A 24,338-nucleotide genomic window follows, 5' to 3' on the forward strand; every position below is an offset into this window, starting at 1 on the left:
ATAATTCTGGCACCTGAAGACGTGTCTCAGAAGGACCCTTGATCTAGGCAATACTGGTCTAGCCGTGATGTAGATGGCAGATTTTGACTGAGAAGACAGTGAAGAAGGAAGAATAAGAGAGGCGAGGAGAAAAGGAGAGACGGAGGAGAAGAGCTTTTGGAGCAAGAAGAGCAGGCGAGCGGGGGCTGACACGAAGAGCTTGAGGGAATTCGCAGGCCCAGTCAGAGACGGCATGATGGCCTGAATAGGCAAGTTTCTTATCTAATCGCTGCAAAGTGACGCCCGCCCCTCTTGCTCTGCGCCTTTAGGCAGACAAGGCCGGAGTATTCGTGCGGAAACGGTCCTTTCGGCCGCTCCTGCATGGCCCTCCTCGACTTTCCGACCTCTGTGGACCAGTAAAAGGTGTGTTTTGACGATGGTCCAAAGGGGAAATCTCCTGTAGACTGAGGTAGGCGCATCCGCTCTAGACGCGCCTAGCCTACTACTGTACGTTCGAAGTGGTGTGCTGCTCGCCCCACGGCCGAGAGCAAGGCGACGCCCTGAGACCAGTTGAAGCGACGAGATGGTCGAGCTTTTCTTGGCTCTGGGGAGTCAAGGCCATTTGAATTGATCATTTGTGACGGTAGTGGTGTTGTGAAGGAAGGGATTGGGTGGTTGACTCAGACAGAAGACCCTTCGGTCTCTGGGCAAACCGCCAAACAAACCATCGCAGGGTCTGAATCGCCAATGACCCCTCCACCGACGATGTCCGCATTCCAGCGGGTGGCAGGTTCTCGTTTGACGTCGGCGTGACTTGAACAAAGCTAGGCGCCGTTAAACATGACGTTGGGGTGTCTCTTCGTCATAGCATGTCTGGCGTGACCGGTTTCTGAGAACTTTTCACTGGAATATAAACCGTTGCAACGCCTTCCACGGTCCAGAACCCCGCAAGACCTCACGCCTCGACCGTTTTTCAACCATACCAGCCAGCCAGCCATTCCGATAAGAGCAGTGGAATTCTCCCGCTCCGAAAACGATCGAACCCAAAACTCTTTCAACGGAAACATCCGAATCTCATAATCATGCAGCCCGTCACCTACCTGGGACTGCTCTTCATTTGCTCAACGCCGGCTCTCACGGCACCTTCGCATGTTCACAACCATCTGCAGCGCCACAGAGATCGCGCTGCAACACACGCCCACATCAAGCACGACCACGAAATGCTGGCCAGACGGGCCGAACAAGTCCGACTGGAGGCCATGGAGAACGCCCGGCTGGAAACTCAATCAAATTCACCCGCGGACAAACCAGCGACACAATCCCCGTCAGAACAAGGGCCGACCGTAACGCTGTGGGGACAAGAAACCGGACCCAAGACCGCCGCGGCCGGGGCCGATGAGGTGGTAATACGAGTGTCCGGATCGGCTTTTGGGTACGGGAGAAGCAAGGTTGCGGCGCACGGCGAAATCGACTTGGAGCATGTTGTGGAGGGTCTGGACAGCCGGCAAGTGGACGCGGCGACACGGCTGTTACTTGCCCATGCCGCGCGGAAACATAGCGGGTTCCGTCGTTAGGTCTCAGCAGGAGGAGGCGTCTTTGGGTGGTTCGTGCGGCTTCATGTGTATTTTTGGCTGGAATGGTGGCTTTCTGCTTTGGACTAATCGGGCGGCGGTGAGGTCTGGAAGAGTTGGCCGAGATGAAGATAGAGAGCGACTTGCTGCAGGATCAGCGGGTGATGCGCGGGGGAACGTAGGGCTGGCTGGTATTTTTAGTAGTCAAATTGTGGAAAAATATGATTCTTCTTCTGGGCAGTTGAGACGATCCTCATTGGTATGTATTGGCTCTTGCGTTGATGTCGGGCAAACTCTGTATCGTAGAGATGAATTGGCACACCCACCAAGAATGAACCCTGAACTGCACTGTGACTGCTCGTCATCGTCATCGGATTTTGCAGTGCATGTCGTGTCAGCATGCGGATGGAGAAGGCGGTGGATTTGGCTGTGTCAGCGGCGCTCTCGCATCCCTGCGTGTATCGAGAATCCGCCCTGGTGCTCCTGGAGACAATGTCTGTCTCGTCGAAATGCCGGTGCATATCAGTATTTTGTGTGCTGAAGCGGCTAAAGAAACGAGGGCGGGTCGAGGGTGCTCCCTTTCGTTAGATGATGGCGCTGATCGGTGAGAGTCCCTGACAGTTATCGTTGGGGAGAATCTTCGAAATAGTTGAGGCGGCCAGCAGTTGACATCACAGTCGGAGATATTTGTAAGAAGCATTGCGGCGATGGCGACTGCCGTTTCGTTTCGAGTCGTGCAAAGCCGTCCCATGTTGTTTCCTGCGAGCAAGGCGGCGTGTGTCAGGGTGACGATCCTCCGAGCCGTGCGATGTTTGAGAAAGAAAACTGTGTAGTCCGGTGTTTTTGTCAAGTGAAGGTACAGTGCGGATGAGTGTGATCAAATGGCGCGAGATGATTGGCGTGTAAGCCCTCAAATGACCCACAACAGCTTGCAGGCAGGGAACGGGGTCGGGGTACTTTAATCTGTGATCTTAGCACGGGCAACTGTGCTCCCCGTCGCGCACGTTGGCAGCCATGGAGCCCATTTGGGTGAGGTGCGCCTCCAGCTGAAAGAGCCACAGCGAGCTTCCAGAAGTCCCTGCCTCTGCACTGCAATATTCCGGCCAGCCTCTTGTCCAACCCAACGGCACAGCACAGCAGCCAGTCACGAGGGCAACACTGCACCTTGTCGATCCCACTTGCAGTTGGAGCTCTCCAACCCATCGCCTTTTGACGGCTCCCACTTTCTCAGAACGCTGCCTCTGCCTCCACCTTCCTTCTCCTGTTCGTCCCCTTATTACGAGCATCACACGTTTCGACAGCCACTGCGCGACACCTCCTCAGCTCCAGCAACACGCCGCCCCTTTCCTTTCCAAGAAGAGAACAATACTCACCGTTACTATTGCTGCGCTTGCGACGCCAACATCAATTCGCCTTGGTGCTTAGGGAATCCTGCCTTACCTTATTAATCCATCGTCAACCCATTCGAAACATTCAAAGCACCCGATTGCTGGGGGAGCTCCGGAACGCTTGGGCTCGTACTTATCCACGCCAGAGCCGCAGGGAGACCGCTTTCTGTGTCGAATCCGAATCCCTGTCGAGTCTTTGCTTCTTGCCCGCTTGCTACCGTAGCATTTACGAGCCGCCATCTCCTGACTGTCAACTTGCCATTGTTGCACCAACTCAATCGCCCACAACAGACCAGCAGCAATCGCGACGTTGCTCGACCGTCGCATCCCGACCATTATCTTCTGCACGCGCACAAACCCTCATACCAACCTCACCCGTCGCGCACCGTCGAGCGCCAAGACTCTCTCGCGATGCCTTCGCCAAGGCAACTGCGCACCCTCCTGATCGGTGTCATGATCGGAGTGGTCTTCGTCCTCTTCTACACGTCATCACTCCGATCCGGCGAGGCCAGCGACTCGCGCTCCGTTCAAGACTTCTACCACAAGACCGTCGAGGGTCTTAACAAGAAACCTCCACCAGGTCAGGCAGTGCTTGACCAGAACAAGGGCAAGGCCGCCGGCCATGTGCCCACCGACAAGGACGCCGACGGCGATATCGACGAGGACGATGCGAAGTTGGCCAAGGATATGCAGGGGAGGTTGAAGGCTGCCGAGGACAAGGCCAAGGAGTCTGCGAACAAGAAAGCGCCGCTGAAGCCTGACGCACCGAGCGAAGTCGTCGGAAAGGGCAACTCGGCCGCGGGACAGGACAAGAAGAAGGAGAAGACGGGCACCGCAAAGGACGTCTCAGCGGAGAGCCCGAAGGAGGAGAAGAAGGAGAAGGAGGAGACCGCCGAGGAGCATGCTGTCGAGGTGGAGCTCAACTCGATCCTGAAAAAGTCGCCGGGTAGGTCGAGCGCGGCAGCTGGGAATGAATATTTGCTAACTTGAGATCAGTCATCATTTTCTCCAAGACGTACTGTCCTTTCTCGAAGAAGGCAAAGGAGATTCTGCTCAACAAGTACTCAATCTCCCCCGCCCCTTACGTCGTCGAGCTCGACAAGCACAAACTCGGACCCGAATTGCAAGCTTTCCTGGGCGAGAAGACCGGCCGCAGAACCGTTCCCAACATCTTGGTCAATAGTGTGAGCATTGGTGGAGGCGACGACATTGTCGAGCTAGACAACCAGAACAAGCTGTTGCCCAGGATTGTCGATCTTGGACAAAAGAAGGTTGAAATGAAGCTGCAGACCGCCGACGGGTTGAAAAAGGAGAAAAAGAACTAGGCCGGGCGCGCTCTTGCGTTTCCTTTCTATATTTTGCATCCTTTCTGGCCGACATTATCTTCTTGGAGCAAACTAGGGATACGGTGGGAAACTGGAGGAGGATTCCCCAGTAATGGACATTGCATACTCGGCGTTTGGGATCGATTCAATTCTCGTCACCTGCAAACAGACCTCAGCCAGCGATGTCGAGTCTTTCCAGAATCGCGACGGCGGACGAAGTCAAGGAGACAACGGCGCGAGACAGCGAGAGCCCTATAATGCGGAGGGACTTGTACGATTAGCGCGTTCAAAGAATAGATGACTATGCCGTTCCGTCGGCCGGTCGTTACTTCCTCCGTTCAGCGTGTCCTTCGATAGCCGGGTCATGGTGCGGCTGGCCAGATGGACTTGCACACCCGAGGGCACAGATGGCCGATTAGGCCTTCGATGAGTTCATTAGGCTAACAAAACCTTCAAGCGACGCCTTTCTTGACTCACAGTTATCAGCAAGAAATGTGAGAGATGTTAAGCGATACCGATGTCCTGCCTTGACGACACCTACCAAATCACAGATTGAGGCTGGTGAACTAGATATCCTAGTTGCTCACGTCTCTCTGTGGGCTTTCTGACTAACCTGTTCCCTCTACCTAACCTTCACCTCGTTACGCCGAGGGCGGATGTCTCTTGAGACGCTCCAATTGCGTCAATTAACATGGCGGGGCAGGGTCCTCACGATCCAGCTGAGGCTCTTTCTAGCTACCCCGCCAAGATCGGCAGCGCACCTCTGTCCAGGATCAGGTCTCCATGACACAATCCGTTGGCGCGTGTTGGCCATAAAGGTGTCAGGTACGTTCAAAATCAGGATTCGGGCCCTAATGAAAGCTTTGTACCTGTGTTTCCTGTGGTTGTTGCGAAAGCGCTTGTGTTCATTGTGTCTTTGTCGTGTCTTCTGAAGACTTCCAGGTGCCCCGCGGCGGTTGCCATCGCAGCCCCTCGCCTCTCTACGAAGCTTCCAACAACCACAATCCTGTTGAACTACAGGAGGATGCAAGCACGACAGCGACAATGTCACACATGCCTGACTAATGTAAGATTAACTGCGACTCTTTTTGACGGCTCGCTTTCTGACACCACTTTTTTGATCTAGATTTCTGGGGCGGAGCGCAATCGCCATCATCAATTGAGAACCCGGATGGTCCACGTCGCAACATGAAAAGGCAGCCGGGTTCTCACTTGCGCCTGCGAGATGTGTTGCTCAACAGCCTCTCCCGTCTTTCCGTCTCATCCTGCCTCTTGCCTTTTTACTTTCAGAAACCACGTGGTCACGGGTGCTGAACGGCGTGGCGCCTGACATTTCATCCCATATCGTTGACTTACACACATCGACTGCTAGTGCTGCCCCTGGCGCATCGTCAACGACCACCCCCTCCAATTCACTACCTTACTTAAACACCTCAATCAAGACCATATTCCCCCTCTAATTCCTTCTTGGAAACACTCGAAACCATCAATTGGACTTGAATCACTTATCAACAACCTCTACTTCATCATCTATTCTTGCATAATGTCTCTTCTCCCTCCACACCTGCTGCTCCTCGTCGCGGAGCGCGCGGGCTTCTCAGAGATTCAGGCCCTCAGAGCTACATGTAGAACGAATCGTGAGCTGCTGGACCGGTACGAACATGCCGTGACCAGAATCAACGCCGCCCACTACCCCTGCGCACCCTGCAACCACATCCTCGCCTCCGACACAAGAGAGCGCGAAGTCCTGCCCAAGGACACGTTCGAAATCATCCGGGAACTCGAGACGCGCGAGAGCAATATCGAACAGCTCATTAACGGCGCCTTCCTCGCCTTCTGGGAAGAGTACGACCTCCAAGATACCTCCAAGGCGGACGTAATCCGCGCCAGCCTCACCAGCGCGCTCTGGCGGTGCTCAGAGATTGCGGACCTTGAGACACACTCCATAAGATACAGAGAAGACATCGTCCCGCGGAGAGACCCCTGCGTCAAGTCGCTGATTCACCAGGACATCATCCTGCGCGACGCGCCACCGCCGGACGGCTGGCACCTCGCGCTCAAGGAGGTCCACCAGTCAAATCGGCAGGACGTGCGCTTCCGGCAGCTCGCCTATATACGGAGCCTGTCGGCGCAGGAGCTGGCGGGTATGGTTGTGCTCTCGCACCTGACGAGCCAGGGGTACATGCGGTACCGGGCGCCGACGTCGGCGGCGTCAAGACCGGAGATTGTGGAGATGGCGGTATGCATGGCAGAGAACACGATCCGGCACGGGGTATTCTTCTTGTACAGCAAGATCAAGGGCTCGGAGGACGCGCATCACCATGCGAGGCTATTGCTGGACGACACATACGAGGAGATGCGGCGGTGGGAGGCAGGGGATCCGAGCGTGTTGCCGGGTCTTACGATGACCGTTGCTTCGCAGCTTTGCGAGAGGGTCGGGTGTGAGCACAGAGATCTGTTGCGGGCTGCATGTGTCTTGGTTAAGGGGGGTGTCTGGAAGAAGGAAGAGGACACGGAGCAGGCGGAGGATGTTGAGCGGGAGAAGGATGTCGGAGAAGAGCATGTTGGAGATGAGGATGTCCCTGAACTGGTGCAGGTGGTTGGCCCTTGAGACGAACAGGGGGTGTGAAGGTGGCTTGATAGAGATTTATGAGATTCATGCGCTATGACCCTGCCACTGGACTGTCTCAAAGAACGAAGCGATACTTGATACTGATGGCTTCTACATGAGGGCGAACCAACAGGTATCGTTGTTCCCTGGAGATATATTGGACTGTGATAGCCATCACAACCTCCGCATGTGTCCCGCGGCCAAGGATCAAGGCTCTGTTGGCATGAACATTGCTTCCTGATGGCGTCGGAAAGTCTCGTCGAAACGATGGATCCCTACGAGGCCCCGGATCTCAGCCTCAAGGGGGCCTCGTCGACGGAAGCCGTTCAGCAGCTCTGGAGTAGCTTCAGGCCAGGCATCCACGCTAGCAGGAGACTGTCAGAGGCAGCCCGGGATCGCGAGATTGACGTCTACGCTTCGTGGCTTTTACGTCAAGCATTTCTGGGATGCCTGGGGCATAACGAGACATCCCCTCCATCGCTGAACACGGTTGATGAGGGGCATGAGGCCGACGTGACGGGTTCTCTGGACGGTGCTTGGGGGTTGAGGAGTCGGCAAGTGGTCTTCAGCTGAGGCGTGACGGAGGGACGCTGGTTTATGAGGAGGGTCTTCATTGTTCTTTCAGAGGGCACTGGGAACTGATACCCAAGGACTTGAGCACGAGTGATGGGAGGATTGTTCGAGACTCTCTGGCTGATGTCCCCCGTGCAACGTCACCAGAGAGCCGAAGCCGAAACTTCCCATGGACGGCCACCCTCTCTTGTGCCGGATGCTAAGGTTACCCTGTCTCCCTGACAGCCAAGTATCACCTCCAGGAGACAACGAAAGAGCTTGCAAAAGGAGACGATCATCACCAGCAAAGTTCAGGACCGCCAACTCTTTACAGGTCAAGATGTACCCAGGCAGGGGCCGGAGACGGGTGTCTTCAACGGCTAGGACCTGCCATCCGAGACCAGGTCCATTGCCGCAGAACGAAGGAGACCGAGAGGCTTGCTCAAGTGCTTGAGTCAAGATGTGTGTTGACAGGCTTTGGAGTTGACGCGTCGTCAATGGTTTTCATACCTTTCTCATGGGGTCCCTTGGGTTAGAGTGCTTTGGTGGAACCCTGGTAACGACTGGAAATATGCCGTTCAACAGCCCGTGGGATCGCACCTGCTGGAACTACTAAGTGATACCGAGCTCGTCTGTCTGCTGGGACGCTGCCCATAGCTTCCTTGTAATCCAGAGAGATCTCCAACCCCTTCTCCATGCCGAAATCAGAGTCGCCTAGTATTGCGGAGGAAGGGCAGATCAAGTCGCCAGTTTATATTGCAATTGATGGCAGACGACTCTTGCCCTGGCAAGAGAAAGAATGCTAGCGCGGCTTCAGTATGGGACAGCTCTTGGTGCCCTTCCCTCCGAGACGCGGCATTGGCTCTTTCGTAATGGGAGGAGGCTGCCATCTGAGGTGTGCCGAGGGATGAAGTCTCCCAGAATGTCAGACCTCACCCTCAGTGGGGAAAAAATACAAAAACGTACACGTCGACGAGGCTCCAACGTCGTAGGACACCCATCCCCTATCTCACATCATCCTTGGAACGCTTCAAGTTAGGAATCCCCCACAGCAATCAGGCAACCAGGCGGGAAACCAGGCGGGAATCCAGGCAGCCACAGGACCTCGAGAAGGGCATCACCGTAGGACTACAGTTTAAACTGGGTCAGCCGTGGGTAGATTCTTTCTGCCTGGCCGAGCAAAGGGGGAAAAACAGTATGGTACTTTTCGGAGGGGGGCTTGTGTAACCAACACCCGACCCCCGGCAGTCCAGAGATGCATGCCGTGGGGTTCCAGTGGTCAGCAAGCCAACGCCCGGGATGCCAAGCCGGTAAGGGATCGCCGAGAGATCGGGCTGCGGCGTTGCGTGGTAGACAAGCTTTCTTCTCTCTTTCTCCTAGCGGCCGGGGAGCCGCGCGGATGGGCGATGACGTTCAGGTACGAGTGGAAAGCGGAGTGGATCTTTGGCGTGGTGATGGCTCATTGTGATGCGGAAGAGTCGCTGTGGGGCTGTCTGAATTCTGCGACATGACGTTTTTTTGAGAAGGACATCTTCTTACGCGGACATGTTCATCTTGTCAGGAAAAAGAAGACGAACAACACAGCGAGAGATTACGCGGTACTCGGGCAGAATGCACTCAACACGAAGCAATAACCTTACGGACACGAATCTGCGCCGCAGAGTAAAAAAAAAAAAAGATGACGGATGACACGACTGCGTTTTAGCGGTGATGTTGCGCGTCCCGTAATTAGCGGGTTTTGCAGTGTAGGCTGCGAAATTATGCGCGAAGAGTCATCGGGTCGTCTTACACGCATACGGGAGGACTGCTGATTGGTCGTGAGATCGACGTTGGCAGCATCCCGCGGCGGTGGTCTGTCGTCACGGGCCACGGCGGCATCCCCGCTGATCTGTCTTTGCTTGCAATGGATCCCTGTTAGTTACGTTCCGTGTAGGACCGGACCTTGCGGGATTCCTAGGACCTGCATCGTGGCTCAAGGCCGGCAAGCAGATGGAGCTGATGTTGGTGGTGATCCACCGCCAGGTGACTCAGGCCAATATCTCAAAGACAGGGTTGCGATAATGTTCAGCCAAGTCACCGAGGGACAGGGAAAGGGAAATGGAAAGGGTGTCGGATTTCTCTGTCCGATATCCATCAGCCCGGGCTAGAGAGAAGAGGTTCGAACCAAGGACAACAGACGGGCTACCAGTTTGCTACGGCGACAACCTTGTTTTCTTTGGCGAATTGGGTCTGGATGCCTGTTGTCTAGCGGTTCCCCTCTCCCCTTTAGTCTGGTTTGCGCAAGCAGGGAGCTTAATTTGAGCCCTATCTTTTCTTTTGGATCCGTTGCCGGGAGCCGAAGAACGCGTCGCTTCTTTCGTGGAGCTTACGGCCCCCGACGGGACGGATTAGTTGATTTGGTAATATTGTCGCGGTCGAGTTAGGTGCTCGTGAGGCAGTTGCGTGAGGCACGTACGTTTATCGGTATGTTCGTTCCGTTTTCCACTGCAACTTTTGTTGCTTTCATTGCCGATATTGCCAATACAGCAGCGGGCGATTGCAGAGATGATGGCAGCGCTTGGCGGCCACGGGGGCTGAGTACCATGGCTTGCCAATGCAGCTAGTCTGCAGCATTATTGCCTGTGCCCTCTTTGTCGCCGTGGGAGACTTGTCCAGAGGTAGACAGTTTTGGGGTTCAGCCAGCGTAAGCAGGAGGCAGCAGTAGTGTGTCCAACTGCCGTCGGTCCGCTGACAGCCACGGGGGGGAACCAGGACTCGACAGGACGTTCCGCAAGGCTTTCGGCGTTTGGGGGATGATGGATGGCGAGGCATGCAGTGCGAAGTAGGATTTTGCTGTGCAAGCCGGGAAGTCGCTACTCGCGTGAGTCACGGCCGAAGCAGATGGAAAGTACTTTGGTAGTTTGCAGGGAATGATACTGCTACTTCTCTTGTGTTCGCATTGAAGGGGTTGACGAACCGGCGTCACTCCTGTCCTGCATGGGTTGTCGCTGTCAAAACGTGTTGTCGTAGGCAAGGGAGTGCCGGGGTTACAAGTTACAAGGCCGGCGAGTTGGAAGAGGATAAGCTCACAAGCTTTTTTCCCCTTCTTCTTTGCGTTTGCGTGGTGAGACCAGGCCTTCAAGGACTCGCAAGAAAAGACACCGGCTCCCTGGGCTGAGCTACGCAATGTGCGGGGCTGCGCTTGTGTCATTTCCGGTGATTTGGTTGGGTGGACTGCCTCTGGGCGCACAAGAGGCGGGGGAGGGGAAGGGAACCTAGTCCTCCTCAAGGCTCAGGGAGAGAGGGGGGAAGACGCGGATGTGTGAGTGCGTGCGTGTTGCCTTGCGAAAGGGGGACAATACACATGGGATGGATGGAATTAGAGGTGGGCGGTGAACTTTGGGGGTAGTGGTGTGTGTAGGTTGGAGAAGGGACCATGCTTGTTCTGCGCCCGTTTGGAGTGACGCGCCAATTCCCACTGGTTCGCCCGTTTACCATTCGGGACACTGGATTTCTTGGTGTGTCCTGGAGATACATCCAGAGATACATACAGGCGATGCGGGTGACATTGGCCTTGGGGCGGTGCATTTCTCGGAAGCATATAAAGAGCTAGGCCAGCGCCGGATGAGGCTGCTATCTTCCCATCTTAGTCTCCGTCAGCAATCAATCAACCTTTCACACATTGACACCCTACAAACACACAAAAGCACCCTCATCGTCTCGACCAACTACTCCCAAGTCGAGCAACCACTACAACCAGACAACACCGTCAACATACTTACCACCAACACTACCACCACATCACCCAACACCGCAAACATGGGCAGAGATTCCTTCTCCGAGACCTCCACCATCTGCTCCTTTGAGAAGGAGACCTCACCAGAGGCCGTCGCCCCCGTCAAGCTCTCCAAGAGACAGAGAGTGAAGCGCGCGCTCCGAGATATCGGACACCCGCCCACGTACCGCTACGACCTCGAGCACGGCATCGACACGATGAAGACTGTCCCCGTCGGGCCCCAAGGCTCTAACGTCCTCAACCAGCCGTCGCGCATCTAAAAACGCCCTAAAAAAAATTCAATATTTTGTTACGCAAGACATGCACGAGCGAAAAGGGGGAAAGACGTTCTCTTTCTCCTGATTACAACGGGATACCACTGAGCGATGCACACAAACGGCGGGGCGTTTTGGCGGGGTACTTTCCTACGGGAAACCCTGATGGGCTACATTTCTTTGGGTCATGAGATATTTCTATAAAACGACAAAAGACGAGGTCGTTTTCTGCTGTTTTTCTTTGGTCTCGCTAAGCGGGCCGGGTGTCGGCAGAGACGGACCTTGGGGCACGGAGGCATCGCGGGCGGCCGCTGCTTGTAATGAAGCGAGAGGGCGGATCGGGAAGGGGTCGTGGATGGCCTGCGGGTTTGCCGTGTTCCAAGGATTGGGTCGACACTGGGCTGGCTTTCAGCATTTTTGGGAGTTGGGAATGAGCAAGATTGCCGGATACCCCAAGATTCGGATTGTTTGAATAGAACAGATACCAACAAGCTTTGTTTCTTCTTGTTAACCATTTTGTGACTTTTTGCAATCGTGATGAGCTTTGCGTGCCTCTGACATAGGAGACACACTGCAACGTGATGCTGACTGCTTTTCTTGTATGCATCGATTCCTTCCACCTGCCATTATCTCAAATCACCATTGTCAAAAGAGTGTATCACTTGCACTTGATAAGTGGCAACGCTGCATTTCTCGGTTCTACTGACGGCGCAGGGAACCGGGCCCCCAATGGGCTCCATTTTTGCCGTCCGGTCCTGGAGGCCCGGTTGAGTGGGGCGACCGGAGCGGCGAGCGATGGATGCATCCCATCCACCGGCGGAGATGTGTAAGGTAGGTACATACGTTCGCCTCATAGCCTTACCAGTCAGAAACATCTAAATTACGGGAAGTGGCCTCGAAATGTTGATGCATGTTCAGTCCTGGCTCTGAATGCCCGCTGTATGCATGCTCGCTGCCACGGCGGAACGCGACCTCGTGCAGAAGTCCAGCATGAAGGAACTACCAACGTGAAAAATGGCATGCTGAGGCCGCGTAATTACCCCGACAAGAAGTTTCGTCTTTTTGACGTTGCCCTTTTTGAGCAAGACTTCCACTCTAGGCAATCTCGGTATCAGATGCGGTGCATGGAAGAGATGAGCAAAGTACGTCGCGACCCCGAACCAACTCATCGAGGCTGAACCCAACGGTCACTATGCATAGAAATTGACGTAAGCAAACTCAATTCTGCAAGAAGCCATTGCGCGGTTCATGTCTATCCCATGTTCCTGAAACATTTCTGCCAAATGAATCTATTCTCGGATCAACAAAGTCTGAGCGGCGGAGGGACACGGGAATAAGACCGGGGCGCCGGCTGTGGTACGGCACGCCGTCTAGCTTAGCAATCACGACATCTCTCGGCGCCGAAGGACTTCATCTCACCCGGAAATTATTCAGCATCAACGTCCGCGGGAATACTCGATCATGAGTACACTTCGACAATTGGCATCCCGGACATGTTCGTTGCATCGAAATACAAGTACAAAATGGATTCAAGCCCCCGAGGTCGACGACATGGCAAGCCACACGTAACGCATCAACCCCCGTTAAACATCAGACGGCCCTTACATCATAACCCAACAAGCTTATACATCCTCTCCCAAAGTTTGCCGTTCTTTAGCCAAAAATGGTAACCATCCCAAAGACGCACAAAGCGGTCGCCACGCCCGCCAAACGCGCGCCCCTGATCCTCCTCGACCGCGCCACCGAGCCCCCCGGCCCGGGCGAGGTTCTCATCCACAACGAGTGGACCGCCTCCAGCCCGCTCGACCTGCACCGCGCCGACGGCGGCCTGCTCTGCACGTACCCGGAGGTGATGGGCGGCGGCGCGGCGGGCACCGTCGTCGCGGTCGGCCCCGGGGGCGATGGCCGTCTGCGGGCCGGCGACCAGGTATTCGCGTTCGCGTTCCACCTGCCCCGCGAGAAGGCGCACCAGGAGTTCGCGACGGTGCCGGAGTACCTCGTCTCGAAGCTGCCGGGGAACGTCACGCCGCAGGAGGCCGTGACGGTGCCGACGAACCTGATCACCGTGTTTCACGCGGCGACGGCGGATCTGGGGCTGGAGCTGCCGTGGCCGAAGCCGGCGGGGTGGACGCCGCCGGGGGGGAAGGGAGAGGCGGCGGTGGTTGTGTGGGGGGCCGCGAGCAGCGTTGGGGTGTACGCGGTGCAGGTGCTGCGGCACTGGGGGTACGGGAACGTGATTGCCGTTGCGAGCGAGAAGCACCATGCGTATCTGAGGAGCATCGGCGCCAGGGAGACTTTTAGCTACCGGGACGGCGATGTGGCGAGGAAGATTTTGGGGGTGGTCGGGGAGGAGGGGGTGCCGTTCGTGCTGGACTGTATTGGGTCTGTTGAGGGTACGCTGAGGCCGTTGACGAAGATTGCGGGGAGGGGGACCAAGGTTGCGGTTATGCTGCCTGTCATCGTGCGAGATGCGACGGAGGAGATTGAACCCGAGTATGAGATGGATGTGAGCAAGGTGCTTGTCGGCGAGTGGGCTGCGGGCGTCGAGGTGAGGGGAGTCCGGACGCATTTTTACCTAGAGGTAAGTTTCTTTCTTTGCAACCTTTCTTTGCAACACGATGTGGAAATAGGTGCTAACTTTGGACACAGAACGAGTTCTTCAAGGAGAAGATGCAGAGGGAGATTGTTCCCACATTGCTTGAGGAGGGCATCATCAAGCCAAACAGGCAGAAGATTGTCGAGGGCCCAACCATGCTGGAGCGTGCTCAAAAGGCCATTGAGCTTCTTCGAGCGAGAGATCCTTCGGGTGAGAGGCTTGTGTGGAGGGTATCAGATCTGAAGCTGTGAGGATGGACCAAGCAGCGTAACATATGTAGGGAGGCCGCCTCAAGGCTGCCCTCCCCGTTCATCACTTTATCCAATCCAGTTCGAAATGGGGTCCTGAAATGCTTTTGACTCTGTTCCTGCTTTTGTAATCTGCCGACCATCTGCTGAAAGAAGCTCAAAACTCCGACCGTGGGAACGAATGCCTCCTGACCAAAACAATAATTAAACGCCGGTGAGTGGTCTTCCGCCGCATCTCTCCCACCACTCTTTTTTGGTCCAAAACCTCTCCAACACATGTATTACGTCCAACAACGTCCATTACGCCTTGCGGCTCTTCTTGGGCTCCTCCACCTCGACGTCGTCGTCTCTCTCGTTGTCGTCCGCAACGTCCCTGCTGCGCTTGAGACCCTTCATCTTGCGAGTCTGCAGCTCGCTCAGGTCCTGGCGGCCGACGTGGATACGTCCCATCTTGTCACCCATGCTGTCGGTGGTGATGTTCTTCTTGGTGCGCTCCTCGGTGCCGCGCGGCTTCTTCATGGCCTCCTTAAGCATCGCCTCGTCGGGCTCGCGCTGGCGTCCGACGCGGAAGTCCATGCGGGGGCCGATCTCGTTGACCTCGACGCGGGGCGCCTTCTGGCCGCTGCGCTTCGTGCTGATGGTGTAGCAGCGCAGGCGGATGGCGGGCTTGTCGTTGCCGTCGGCGGGCTCGTCGGCGGTGATGGAGACGATCCACTGCAGGCCCTCGACGTCGATCTTGTCCGTCTGCTCGCCGCGGAAGAAGTCGATGAAGAAGGAGCGCGCGTGGGTGTACTCGTTGGCGATGGGGCTGTCCCAGGCGGTGCCGGAGAAGTTGAGCATGGGCTTGAGGCCGATGGGCACCTTCTTGCCCTTGAACTGGGCAAGCGTGCGGAAGGACTCCGGGTCGAGGTAGAGCTCGAGCATGTCGAGCACCTTGTGGCCGAAGGTGCGGATGAAGGTGATGGCGTGGGGCCTCTTCTTGGAGGTGTGCCCGAAGACGACGATGGAGGTGTCGTTCTTCTCGGAGAAGAACTCGATCGAGTCGGCGTTGTCGAAGGGGTGGATGTCGTTCTTCTTCACGAAGCGCTTCGCGAGGGGCTGGCGGAGCTGGTAGAGCTCGTTGAGGGCATCTTGGGTGACCTGCGAGCACGACGTTCCGCGGAGGAAGAGGGCTGTCTTGGGGTTCTCTCTGTATGGCGGCGGTGATTAGCTTGCGGGAGGAGGTCGAGGTCGAGCGAACGAAGAGGACGTACTGGGTCTTGGCCTCGCGCTTCTCGAGCGCGCGCTTTGAGCGAGCGTTACGGGGCTTTCTGTAAAAGATTGTTAGATCGTTTGATGGCGAGTGCTCGATTCGGGTGGTTGCGACTCACATTTGACGAAGCATTGTGCCGTTGGTCGAAGAGTCGTCCGTCGGGTGTTTTGCATGTGGCTGGGATGCGACTGGATCTGGGACTTCAACTGGAGTTGCCGTCAAAAAAATTGCTTATCTTCATTGGAGAGTTTATCTTATCTTATCGGTGCACCTCGGATCAGCTTTGTCGCTGCCAGCTGGCGCCGCTCGGCAGCCGAATGAGCGGTGGGTCCTCACTTACACCCTCGCGAAGCTTTTCAGATACAGCAACTATGAGCATTAAGTGCGATGTCTAGTACTACGATCAGAAATTGCCTCTCTGGCATTGATTCGTCGTTTGAAATATTATTTTGATTGTCTTCTTTTCAATTTCCCAAATTTATTGTATGACGCCCGTCCAAAACGTTACTAACATTCAATGCAGTGAACAACGTGTAGATTAAGCCACTGTAAGCATGTTGACTCAGATAATCACTTGATTCAGGTTGTTTGAGTGGTTGGTCATGCGTTGCAAAGGTAGATCAATTTATTAATCATAATACCTTGAGAGCTTGTTTGTGTCAATAAACAGTAACCCTTTACCAACTTGTGGGGACTCACTTCTGGCAAAACCACACAAACACAGTCTTGGTGCAAGTTCAATACCCCGTAGCCAATGTTCCCCCTTTTTCCGTATTTTTGCTCTTTGATATCATGTGTGCGCGACCTTTGAATATGTACATCGAATTCATCATTGGTTCTCAAAGCCATACGATCTAGTTCACTAGCTCATACTTCTGACTCACAAGACCGAGACCCTCTCTCGAGTACAGAGCCAAGAAGTGCGTAGGGTCGAGGTTGAAGACTCCAGGCCAGTGAGCTTCAGCCTCGCCCGTGACAACGCTGGCGCTCCATGTCTTGCCTTGATCGGTACTTGTAATGACCTTCATTTGACCATTGTTGTACCCCTTTCCGACATCGACGTCCTCGTTGGTCATGAAACTAGCCACCAACGTGCCCCACACATTGTAGACCTGAGGGGCACCAGAGAGCTTGCCATCACGGGCAGTGTACAAGCTTCCACGCTCTCCCCAGCTGTAGCCGTCGTCATGAGAAAGGACATAGTCGACGTTGAATCTGCCCTCTCTTGTGTGCTCAAACACGGCACTGCGTGTGGTTTCTGTTAGTTTATGTGCCAAAGCATGCATATCCAGAAGAGAACTTACATCAGGTTTCCGTTGTTGTCGATGGGCGCAACACCAACCATGCCATCACGAGAAAGACGGTCTCCACCAGAGACCTTGACCCAGCTGGACCAAGTCTGGCCTCCATCCTTGGAGTACTTCATGAAGTTGTCCTGGTCATCAGCCGAGTTCTCGGCAGAGTAGTAACACTGCAGAGTGCCGTCCTTGGCGATACGGAGGAAGGGCTCCCATAGTCCGTTGACACCACTGGGGACATGCTCCTCGACGGTGGAAAGGTACTTGAAGTTCTTGCCGCCATCGTCGGAGTAGGAGACGGAAATGCGGAAGTAGGTGTAGTGCAGGTCCGCTCCGGTGCGGTCGTGGTTGCGGTAGGCGTACAGGATTCGGCCGCTGGGCAGCTGGAGAGGGAACGCGTTGTCCATGTCGTGCTTGGCAACTGCGCCGCGGAAGACTTCGCCAATGTGCTGCCACGACTGCGCGCCGTCGGTAGACTTGACGACTCGCATTATCTTCGTGTCGCCTTCGGTTGCGCCATAGCCTCCGATCAAGCTGCCGTCGTTCATGAAGCTGACGCGGAGATAGTGACTGTTGGTATCGATGACTACGGGCTCGCCGGCTTTGACGACGCGGCCGGGCAGGCGCTTGTCCAGGGAGACCGGGCTGCTGGCTCCGAGGCCGACGAGAGCCAGAGTGGCGACAAGGGTCTTGGTGAGGTTAAACATTATGATTGACTGGGAGGTTGAGGACTCGAGAGTGACGAAGCAGTCGGGATCACCAGCCTCGAGTCTGGATGTGCTTCTTTATGTATTGCATCTTCTCAACGCCCTATCTTACGAGACGCCTGGTACAGCAGTCTGACGGCATGTACCGGTGCCATCGTGGTTGTTTTGCTCCAGCCTTGAGCAAGGTTGGCGATGCAGTCTCCCTGGGCTCGTAATTTGGCTGCCTGACAGGGGAGCGGGTAAAATATTCTGAATTGGGAAACTTGCCAGGGCCAGACCATCGAGCTGTCATCTTTTTCTGGGGTTCGTGCTGGGCGGAGGCCATGTCCGGATCCTTCGCTGAAAGCACCCCTGTTTTTCGCTTTTACGACTTACCGCACGCAATTCTTAGTTAGGCACGACCACATTGACAACATGGTATGATTTTGCTTCCTCAGAATCCCTTGAAAAATCAGGAGAATGGCGTTCAACCGCTGCAAGTCTACTTGGGTACTGACATCTATCACGGCAGATCTCAGATTCAAGCTGCGACACAGACTCTACTTGAGATTCTCTCAAAAGTTATATTTGACGAGGCAGCATCACACAACACGGTGCTTAGAATGCACCCTATTTAACTGTTCGTTGTCTTCCGATCCCATGGACCCACAGAAAAAACAACCAAGGCAGCTTCACCAAAGTCCCATTTGCGACTCCGAAGGATCGTGACCCTGGGACCCATGTGGTGGGTTACAACTACTCCGCCTCAAAGCGGCCCCCTCGGACTATTGCAGCTTCAAGATTGACAACCCAAAAATGCGGTCTGACTTTAATCTCAATGCAGAGAAACGGCGAATTCGGGAGCAACCGAGGCTAGTCAATGTGATGCTTAACGTTGGGTTCGTTGCAATAATAGCGAATTCAACGAAGTGATGCGTACATTGGTAAATTCCTACAGGATCCCAGGCAACAGCTTAACACCCCCCACCCTGATCCAACAACATGGACAACGGCATGGATTCAGTTGTTGGCCCATGATACGATGATCTGGAGTTGAAGCGACAACACACTTGCCTTCCTACTCCATTGTTTCTGCAATAGCAGTGCACTTAACCTCCACAACCAGCTTTGGACTTGGCAACTCTCTCACCCCAATGGTCGTCCGAGCCGGAGCCTCCTCACCATTTGGATAAAACTCATTCCATACGGCGTTCATCCCGGAGTAATCCCTCTCCATATCCACCAGGAATATCGTCGCGTCAATGACGTTTCCGAGGCCGCCTTTGTTTGCAGTGGCATGCTTGATTACCTCTTCTATGTTGCGGAGGATTGCGGCTGTCTGTTTTCGTACGTCCAACACGTGAGTGCCGTCGCTTCTTGTTTCGACGCCGTCGAAAGTCCCATCTGGGCGCCTGGAAGAGGTCCCTGAAATGTACAGTGTTCGATGACTTGTGGTGGGCGCCAAGCGTCCGCGGGGATAGTTGGCAAGGCCAGTGACGGTGCCTGTTGGGAGAATGACTGCGTCGCCATTGCCGGCCATGTTATCTGTTGATACGATAATGTCGTGAATGATGAAGAATTGCGAGCGAAATCTTGACTTGTTTTGCCCTAAATAACGATAGTTGAGAATATTTCAAATGACTGAACTGGCCGCTTTCGGATGCGGGTTCCGGTATATTTGTCTTTCTCGAAATAGGCTTGTAACTTGCTATTCAGTGAGAGTATCATCTATGAGTTGGGAATATTATTGAGCGGTATCGGAATGTTTCCCTCGGTGTTTTGCTTCACTCTCCGCCGATTTACCGGCGTCATCTTCATTTATGCCGAGGCGGCAATAAGGTTCACCTCGGGCATTGCAGCCGAACACCGCAGGGTGCAAGCTTGAATTGACTCGTTCATCTCAACATGAGCATCTTGTATAATACTCCATATTAATATTACCTCGGCCAAAACTGTACAAAGACCGTCAGCCGCAAAGGTCTTCAGACTTCAATTAATACAAGTGAAGCGCTACATATGAAGTCGCTCACGGATTCTTGAGAACGCTCGACTCAAGGTTAATCATTTTCAGCTTGATATAAAAATCGGGAGAAACCATGGCGAGTCTCACAACATGTCCGCCCTTGACCAGAGAATCGGTCTTTGAAGCACGAAAGCTCATCCAGACTCATGTTCACAAAACTCCGGTCCTCACAAACAAGACTCTCAGCCAAATGGCGTCCACGCCGAGGGCATCTTCTACCCTCGGTGACAGAAAGCCTGCCAAACCTGTCATTAGACTCTGGTTCAAGTGCGAAAATATACAGCGCATAGGCGCCTTCAAAGCTAGAGGAGCATTTCATGCCATTGAGAGACTCAAAAAGGAGCCCGGGTGGCTTGAAAATGGTGGGAAGACCAAAGGAGTCGTTGGATTCAGTGCAGGTGAAATTGAGAACAGCCACTTAGGCCCTTGGACTAGAAGCTGACAATATTTTGCAGGAAACCATGTACAAGCATTGGCACTGGCAGCCAGAGAAAATGGCATCACAGCGCACATTGTGATGCCAAGCACCACTCGCCCTTACAAAATCGACGCCACCAAAGGATACGGCGCTAATGTTGTCGTCTGTGGCCCCAAAGACCGTGAAGCTGTCGCGGCCAAGATTGTCTCGGAAACAGGCGCTCGTCTCGTTCCGCCGTTTGACCATCCGGACGTGATTCTCGGTCAAGCAACCGTTGGCTTGGAGATGCAGGACCAGATCGAGAGCCTCGATGCCGTCATCACGCCATGCAGTGGCGGCGGTCTTCTTTCTGGCGTGGCATTGAGCTGCGAGGGAACAGGAGTGAAGGTTTTTGGGGCTGAGCCTGAGTTTGAGGGTGCTGATGACGGGCGTAGAGGCTACTATTCAGGAAAGAGAGTGACTGAGGTCAGTACCAGAACAATTGCGGACGGTTTGATCGGCGTCGTTGGGGCGAGGCCTTGGGGTATTATCTATGAGAGGAGGTTGGTCAGCGGCATGTATGCGGTTTCCGAAGCGGAAATCTTGGAGGCTACAAAGCTTATCCTGGAACGGCTGAAGTTGGTGGTTGAGCCGGCTGCCGCCGTACCACTGGCTGTTGCACTATTCAACGAAGAGTTCAGAGCTATGGTTGAGGAAGAGGCTGGTGAGAAGGGCTGGGATGTCGGCCTCGTGCTGAGTGGCGGGAATATCGGCGTCGACGGACTAGCGAAGCTTTTCTCTTAGATGACGAAGAAGTGCGTATTAAGTAGCAAATTCAAATAATGAACCATGAAAAAGGGGAAAACCATTCGACTCTTTTAATCTAGTTTCGAGGTTGTTTTTAAGCTGTGTTTCCTGACCACGCCAGAGTGTGAGCATATTGTGGAATGCGCACCTACAGAGACTGCCCTTTTTTATGTTTCAACAAAGGTGTTAAGATCCTGACCTACCAAGATTCTCCCATAGCCCCTAGAGCAGCGGACTAGGCGTCTAGATTTGAGATGAGTTTCTCGTCCTGTAGCGATTTGAGATTCAAGAACTAACGCAGCCGGAAAACTTTTGAGTGCAACACGTTTCAAAGTTCATCCCATCGAGACGAAAAGATGTCAGCGTTTGACAAGCGAGTCTGTCAGCATTTCTCAACTGTCAGTAGTTAAAACTACAATCATGAATAGAACGACATCTTCAATTAGTGATATACGTTACCTCAGAATACTGACGGATTTCTGATTGCTACAGGTCATGTTCTGGGGTAAGCTACTTATAAAGTAATTGATGATCTCCTCAACTGAGAGCATCTCAGACAAGCTATTTCTAGCATTATTATCGATACTTTCACTCGCTGGATGTAAGTGAACGAAACTAAATATGATGTCATCAAAGGTCGGATAAGACATGGTCTTACTGTAAGTAGGTGGGCAATTCAAACAGCATTTTCCAAGCTTTGATAAGAGAGCCAAGAGCATCAATAACACAAGGGGCTAGATCTAAGCCACTTATTACTTCGAAAATAAGGTGTGTCTGCCTTATATGATACGTCACGGACATGCCCGCCGTCAAATTTAAGGTTTGAAGGGCTGCCCCTTGAAGGTTGCACCCATCTAAACAATGCGGGCGTCAAAAATAGACCTGCTCAACGCAGATCCATGACTCGGAATCACTCAAGACTCAGTAGAGCATGCGGACTCCACATGGCCTCTCATATTGGCAAATATATGCAAAACGAATGATGTTCATCCAAATGAATCATGACTAGAGGATAGACCGGTGAAGATACGATATTTAGTTCGTCTGATCTCGCTCGCGCGGGTGCGCGGCACATGAACCGCTCGCGGTCAAGTCAGTGTATCCACTAACGCCGAACATTCGTTCTTTCGCAGGCTAGGTTTCCAGCCGTTTCTCTCATTATGTACCGTTTTCAATCAGTCACTCTTTTTCTCGCCCTCGTTTCAGTGTGTTACTCCCAAACGTCCGAACCAGCACCGTCCGCAGTTCCAAGCGGCACAAGCGCGGACTACATAATATATGCCAAGGAAGGTACTAACAAGGCCGACGGCGATGGCTTCGGAAATACACTCGCAGGCCTTGTAGGTGAAGAAAACAGGGACATCATTGCCAATGACATTGGCATCCCCTTCGTCTGGCGCGCAAGCCTCACTCCCGATCAGCTTGCAACGGTCAAAGGCGACCGCGTTGTCGCCGAGGCCGATATCAACAACCCTCTCACCCGCGACGACTGGGAGCCGGATAGGGCGCAGCCGTCGGCCACCCAGCAAAAGCGTGCCGAGGTCACACAGATCCCGATCGCCAAAAATAACATCTTCGACCTGCGAACGCTTTCGACGCCGCCGAGAGAAAAGGAGTCGCTCCCTAACTACCGATATGATGATGTTGCCGGCCAGGGAATTACCGTGTATGTCGTCGACACCGGCCCGTTTGACTTGCAACATGAGGAGCTCCGCTCTTCCGATGCCAGTATCACCCGCCGTGAGTTGGACCTCGCCAGAGGGAAGGAATTGGATCTTCAAGATCGCCAGTACGGGACATGCATTGCTTCCAAGACTGTCGGTGACACATCCGGGGCGGCAAAGCGGGCAAGTTTAGTCGGAGTTCGCATCGACTTCACCGAGTTCGGTCTGCTCCGTGGACTCCAGGCCGCCGCCGACGAGATCAGAGGGAAGGGACTGCAGGGCAAGGCCGTCATCTCGGTATCGATTCTCACGACTGCGCCCAGCGCTGCCTACACGACCTCAATGCGAAGCATCATCCAATCTCTGATCAAGTTGGATGTTCCTGTCGTGACTGGAGCTGGAAACAAGTTCCAAGATGGCATCGAGGAGCCTCACAAGTTGCCGGCAGTTCTGGCGAAGGAGCTGCCCGTCATCGTGGTCGGTTCAGCCGATAAGGACTTTGGAATTTCTGCGTTTAGCCAACGTGGCAACCTCGTAACAACGTATGCCATCGGCGCCGATGTCATGTGCGCTGAATCCCTCGAAGCGACCAGTCTCGCGACACACTCGGGCACCTCTTTTGCCACGCCTCAGATCGCAGGAATGCTGGCGTATTGGATGTCCCATCCTGACTTTGCCCGTGACTTGTCGGCAGGCTCAATTGCTGAGATACTCCGCAACATGACGGGTGCTCTTTCATACCCGCGTGTCGCTGAGGCCGGATACCCTCCCATCGCCTGGAACGGGTACGACCTCGCCGAATCGTGTTCCGACTCGGGCAGCGGCAGCACAAACGGAAGGAGAGCCAAGCGAGCCATGAGGCGCGACCTCAACCAGGCGTGTGCGTATGCGCCGAAGCCCGTCGCTTCTGCGGCCCCGACGGCGACTGCTGTCAACCCTCCAGTGTCTGCAGCTGATGGTCCCACAACGACAACAACGTCACTTACAGAAACGGCGACCGCCGCACCGGGAACGTGTAACTTGTGTGGTGCCATGCTTGATAGCGAGAACGCTAGCAACCTGGGAGGGCAAGTTGACTGCGACGGTGCCGAATATGCGCAGAGTTCGTGCGAGGCCAACCCTGACTGCAAATGTAAGTTTTGCTTGTTTTGTCCACAATACCACGCTGAAAATATGCTGACTGGAGATCGCAGCATGGGCCTATGGCAGTGACAACAGTGGCACATACGCCGTCCCTGTCTGCCTTCTCTTTACCCAATCTGCAACGGAAATTGTTAGCCAAGCGCCACCGGACCCAGAGGGCAAATGCCCTTTCAGATACCACGACAAATCTTGCCCTGCGCCTTAAAGAGTTCATGTTTAATGGCGCCTTCTTGTAAATTTTTAGACGAAGTTGTACATAAATACATCAGTTCAGAAACTCGCTTTTCTCGTATTTTCCAACTCAAATGGGGAAATACCCAGAGTGCAGTTCGACCTGTAAAGTCACATTTCGACTGCCCTGAATTGAAATCATAGGTGACAGTAGACCGTTGACATGTTCCATTGAAGACTCGCATACCTCATATCCTATGAACGCCTGTGCCATGGTCAAGAAGAACGTCAAGCCCCAGACTTGGTACCACTCTCCATGGGTGCACGTCAACAAGCCTATTCCTTAAAGCAAAGATGGTGTTGTCGTCAGTTTTGAGGTTTCCGCGGATGCTCTCAAGCAGGCTTCAAGCAAGCCTTGCGCTGCGGTATGGTTTGAAACTCTATGTGAACTTACAGATTACCATCCAATTCATACAGACGTGCCTAAAGTAGGTAGGGTGAGGGAGAGCTGAGAGGGTTCGTCAAAGCTAAGCTTCAAGCACCCCCTGAACAGTGTTGTGGACAGGGTACATGTCTACTGTACCTACATTGGTGTTTC

General features: G+C 54.1%; 8 protein-coding genes across 8 annotated transcripts; 6 read left to right on the forward strand and 2 right to left on the reverse strand.

The window, feature by feature from the left end:
• Nucleotides 1-3,349: 3,349 nt before the first annotated feature.
• Nucleotides 3,350-4,263, forward strand: COL26b_008224 (uncharacterized protein; the record flags this gene model as incomplete). The annotated part of the gene is made up of 2 exons (XM_053180988.1): nucleotides 3,350-3,884; nucleotides 3,935-4,263. The coding sequence occupies 2 exons, from the start codon at nucleotides 3,350-3,352 to the stop codon at nucleotides 4,261-4,263; spliced, it is 864 nt and encodes a 287-aa protein (XP_053035004.1).
• A 1,543-nt stretch (nucleotides 4,264-5,806) lies between these two features.
• COL26b_008225 (uncharacterized protein) lies at nucleotides 5,807-6,874 on the forward strand (the record flags this gene model as incomplete). The annotated part of the gene is made up of 1 exon (XM_053180989.1): nucleotides 5,807-6,874. The coding sequence occupies one exon, from the start codon at nucleotides 5,807-5,809 to the stop codon at nucleotides 6,872-6,874; it is 1,068 nt and encodes a 355-aa protein (XP_053035005.1).
• Nucleotides 6,875-11,224: 4,350 nt separating this feature from the next.
• On the forward strand, nucleotides 11,225-11,461 carry COL26b_008226 (uncharacterized protein; the record flags this gene model as incomplete). The annotated part of the gene is made up of 1 exon (XM_053180990.1): nucleotides 11,225-11,461. The coding sequence occupies one exon, from the start codon at nucleotides 11,225-11,227 to the stop codon at nucleotides 11,459-11,461; it is 237 nt and encodes a 78-aa protein (XP_053035006.1).
• A 1,657-nt stretch (nucleotides 11,462-13,118) lies between these two features.
• Nucleotides 13,119-14,302, forward strand: COL26b_008227 (uncharacterized protein; the record flags this gene model as incomplete). Its single annotated transcript, XM_053180991.1, has 2 exons — nucleotides 13,119-14,036; nucleotides 14,105-14,302. 2 exons carry the CDS (start codon nucleotides 13,119-13,121, stop codon nucleotides 14,300-14,302), a joined length of 1,116 nt encoding a protein of 371 aa, XP_053035007.1.
• A 297-nt stretch (nucleotides 14,303-14,599) lies between these two features.
• COL26b_008228 (uncharacterized protein) lies at nucleotides 14,600-15,683 on the reverse strand (the record flags this gene model as incomplete). The annotated part of the gene is made up of 3 exons (XM_053180992.1): nucleotides 14,600-15,488; nucleotides 15,553-15,609; nucleotides 15,670-15,683. The coding sequence occupies 3 exons, from the start codon at nucleotides 15,681-15,683 to the stop codon at nucleotides 14,600-14,602; spliced, it is 960 nt and encodes a 319-aa protein (XP_053035008.1).
• Nucleotides 15,684-16,405: 722 nt separating this feature from the next.
• COL26b_008229 (uncharacterized protein) lies at nucleotides 16,406-17,556 on the reverse strand (the record flags this gene model as incomplete). Its single annotated transcript, XM_053180993.1, has 2 exons — nucleotides 16,406-16,796; nucleotides 16,856-17,556. The coding sequence occupies 2 exons, from the start codon at nucleotides 17,554-17,556 to the stop codon at nucleotides 16,406-16,408; spliced, it is 1,092 nt and encodes a 363-aa protein (XP_053035009.1).
• A 2,075-nt stretch (nucleotides 17,557-19,631) lies between these two features.
• COL26b_008230 (uncharacterized protein) lies at nucleotides 19,632-20,759 on the forward strand (the record flags this gene model as incomplete). Its single annotated transcript, XM_053180994.1, has 2 exons — nucleotides 19,632-19,920; nucleotides 20,014-20,759. 2 exons carry the CDS (start codon nucleotides 19,632-19,634, stop codon nucleotides 20,757-20,759), a joined length of 1,035 nt encoding a protein of 344 aa, XP_053035010.1.
• A 1,163-nt stretch (nucleotides 20,760-21,922) lies between these two features.
• COL26b_008231 (uncharacterized protein) lies at nucleotides 21,923-23,805 on the forward strand (the record flags this gene model as incomplete). Its single annotated transcript, XM_053180995.1, has 2 exons — nucleotides 21,923-23,558; nucleotides 23,744-23,805. 2 exons carry the CDS (start codon nucleotides 21,923-21,925, stop codon nucleotides 23,803-23,805), a joined length of 1,698 nt encoding a protein of 565 aa, XP_053035011.1.
• Nucleotides 23,806-24,338: the final 533 nt, after the last annotated feature.

This window comes from Colletotrichum chrysophilum, assembly GCF_026319265.1.
Source record: "Colletotrichum chrysophilum strain AFK26 chromosome Unknown scaffold_71, whole genome shotgun sequence".
In the NCBI taxonomy this organism is placed as follows: domain Eukaryota; kingdom Fungi; phylum Ascomycota; class Sordariomycetes; order Glomerellales; family Glomerellaceae; genus Colletotrichum; species Colletotrichum chrysophilum.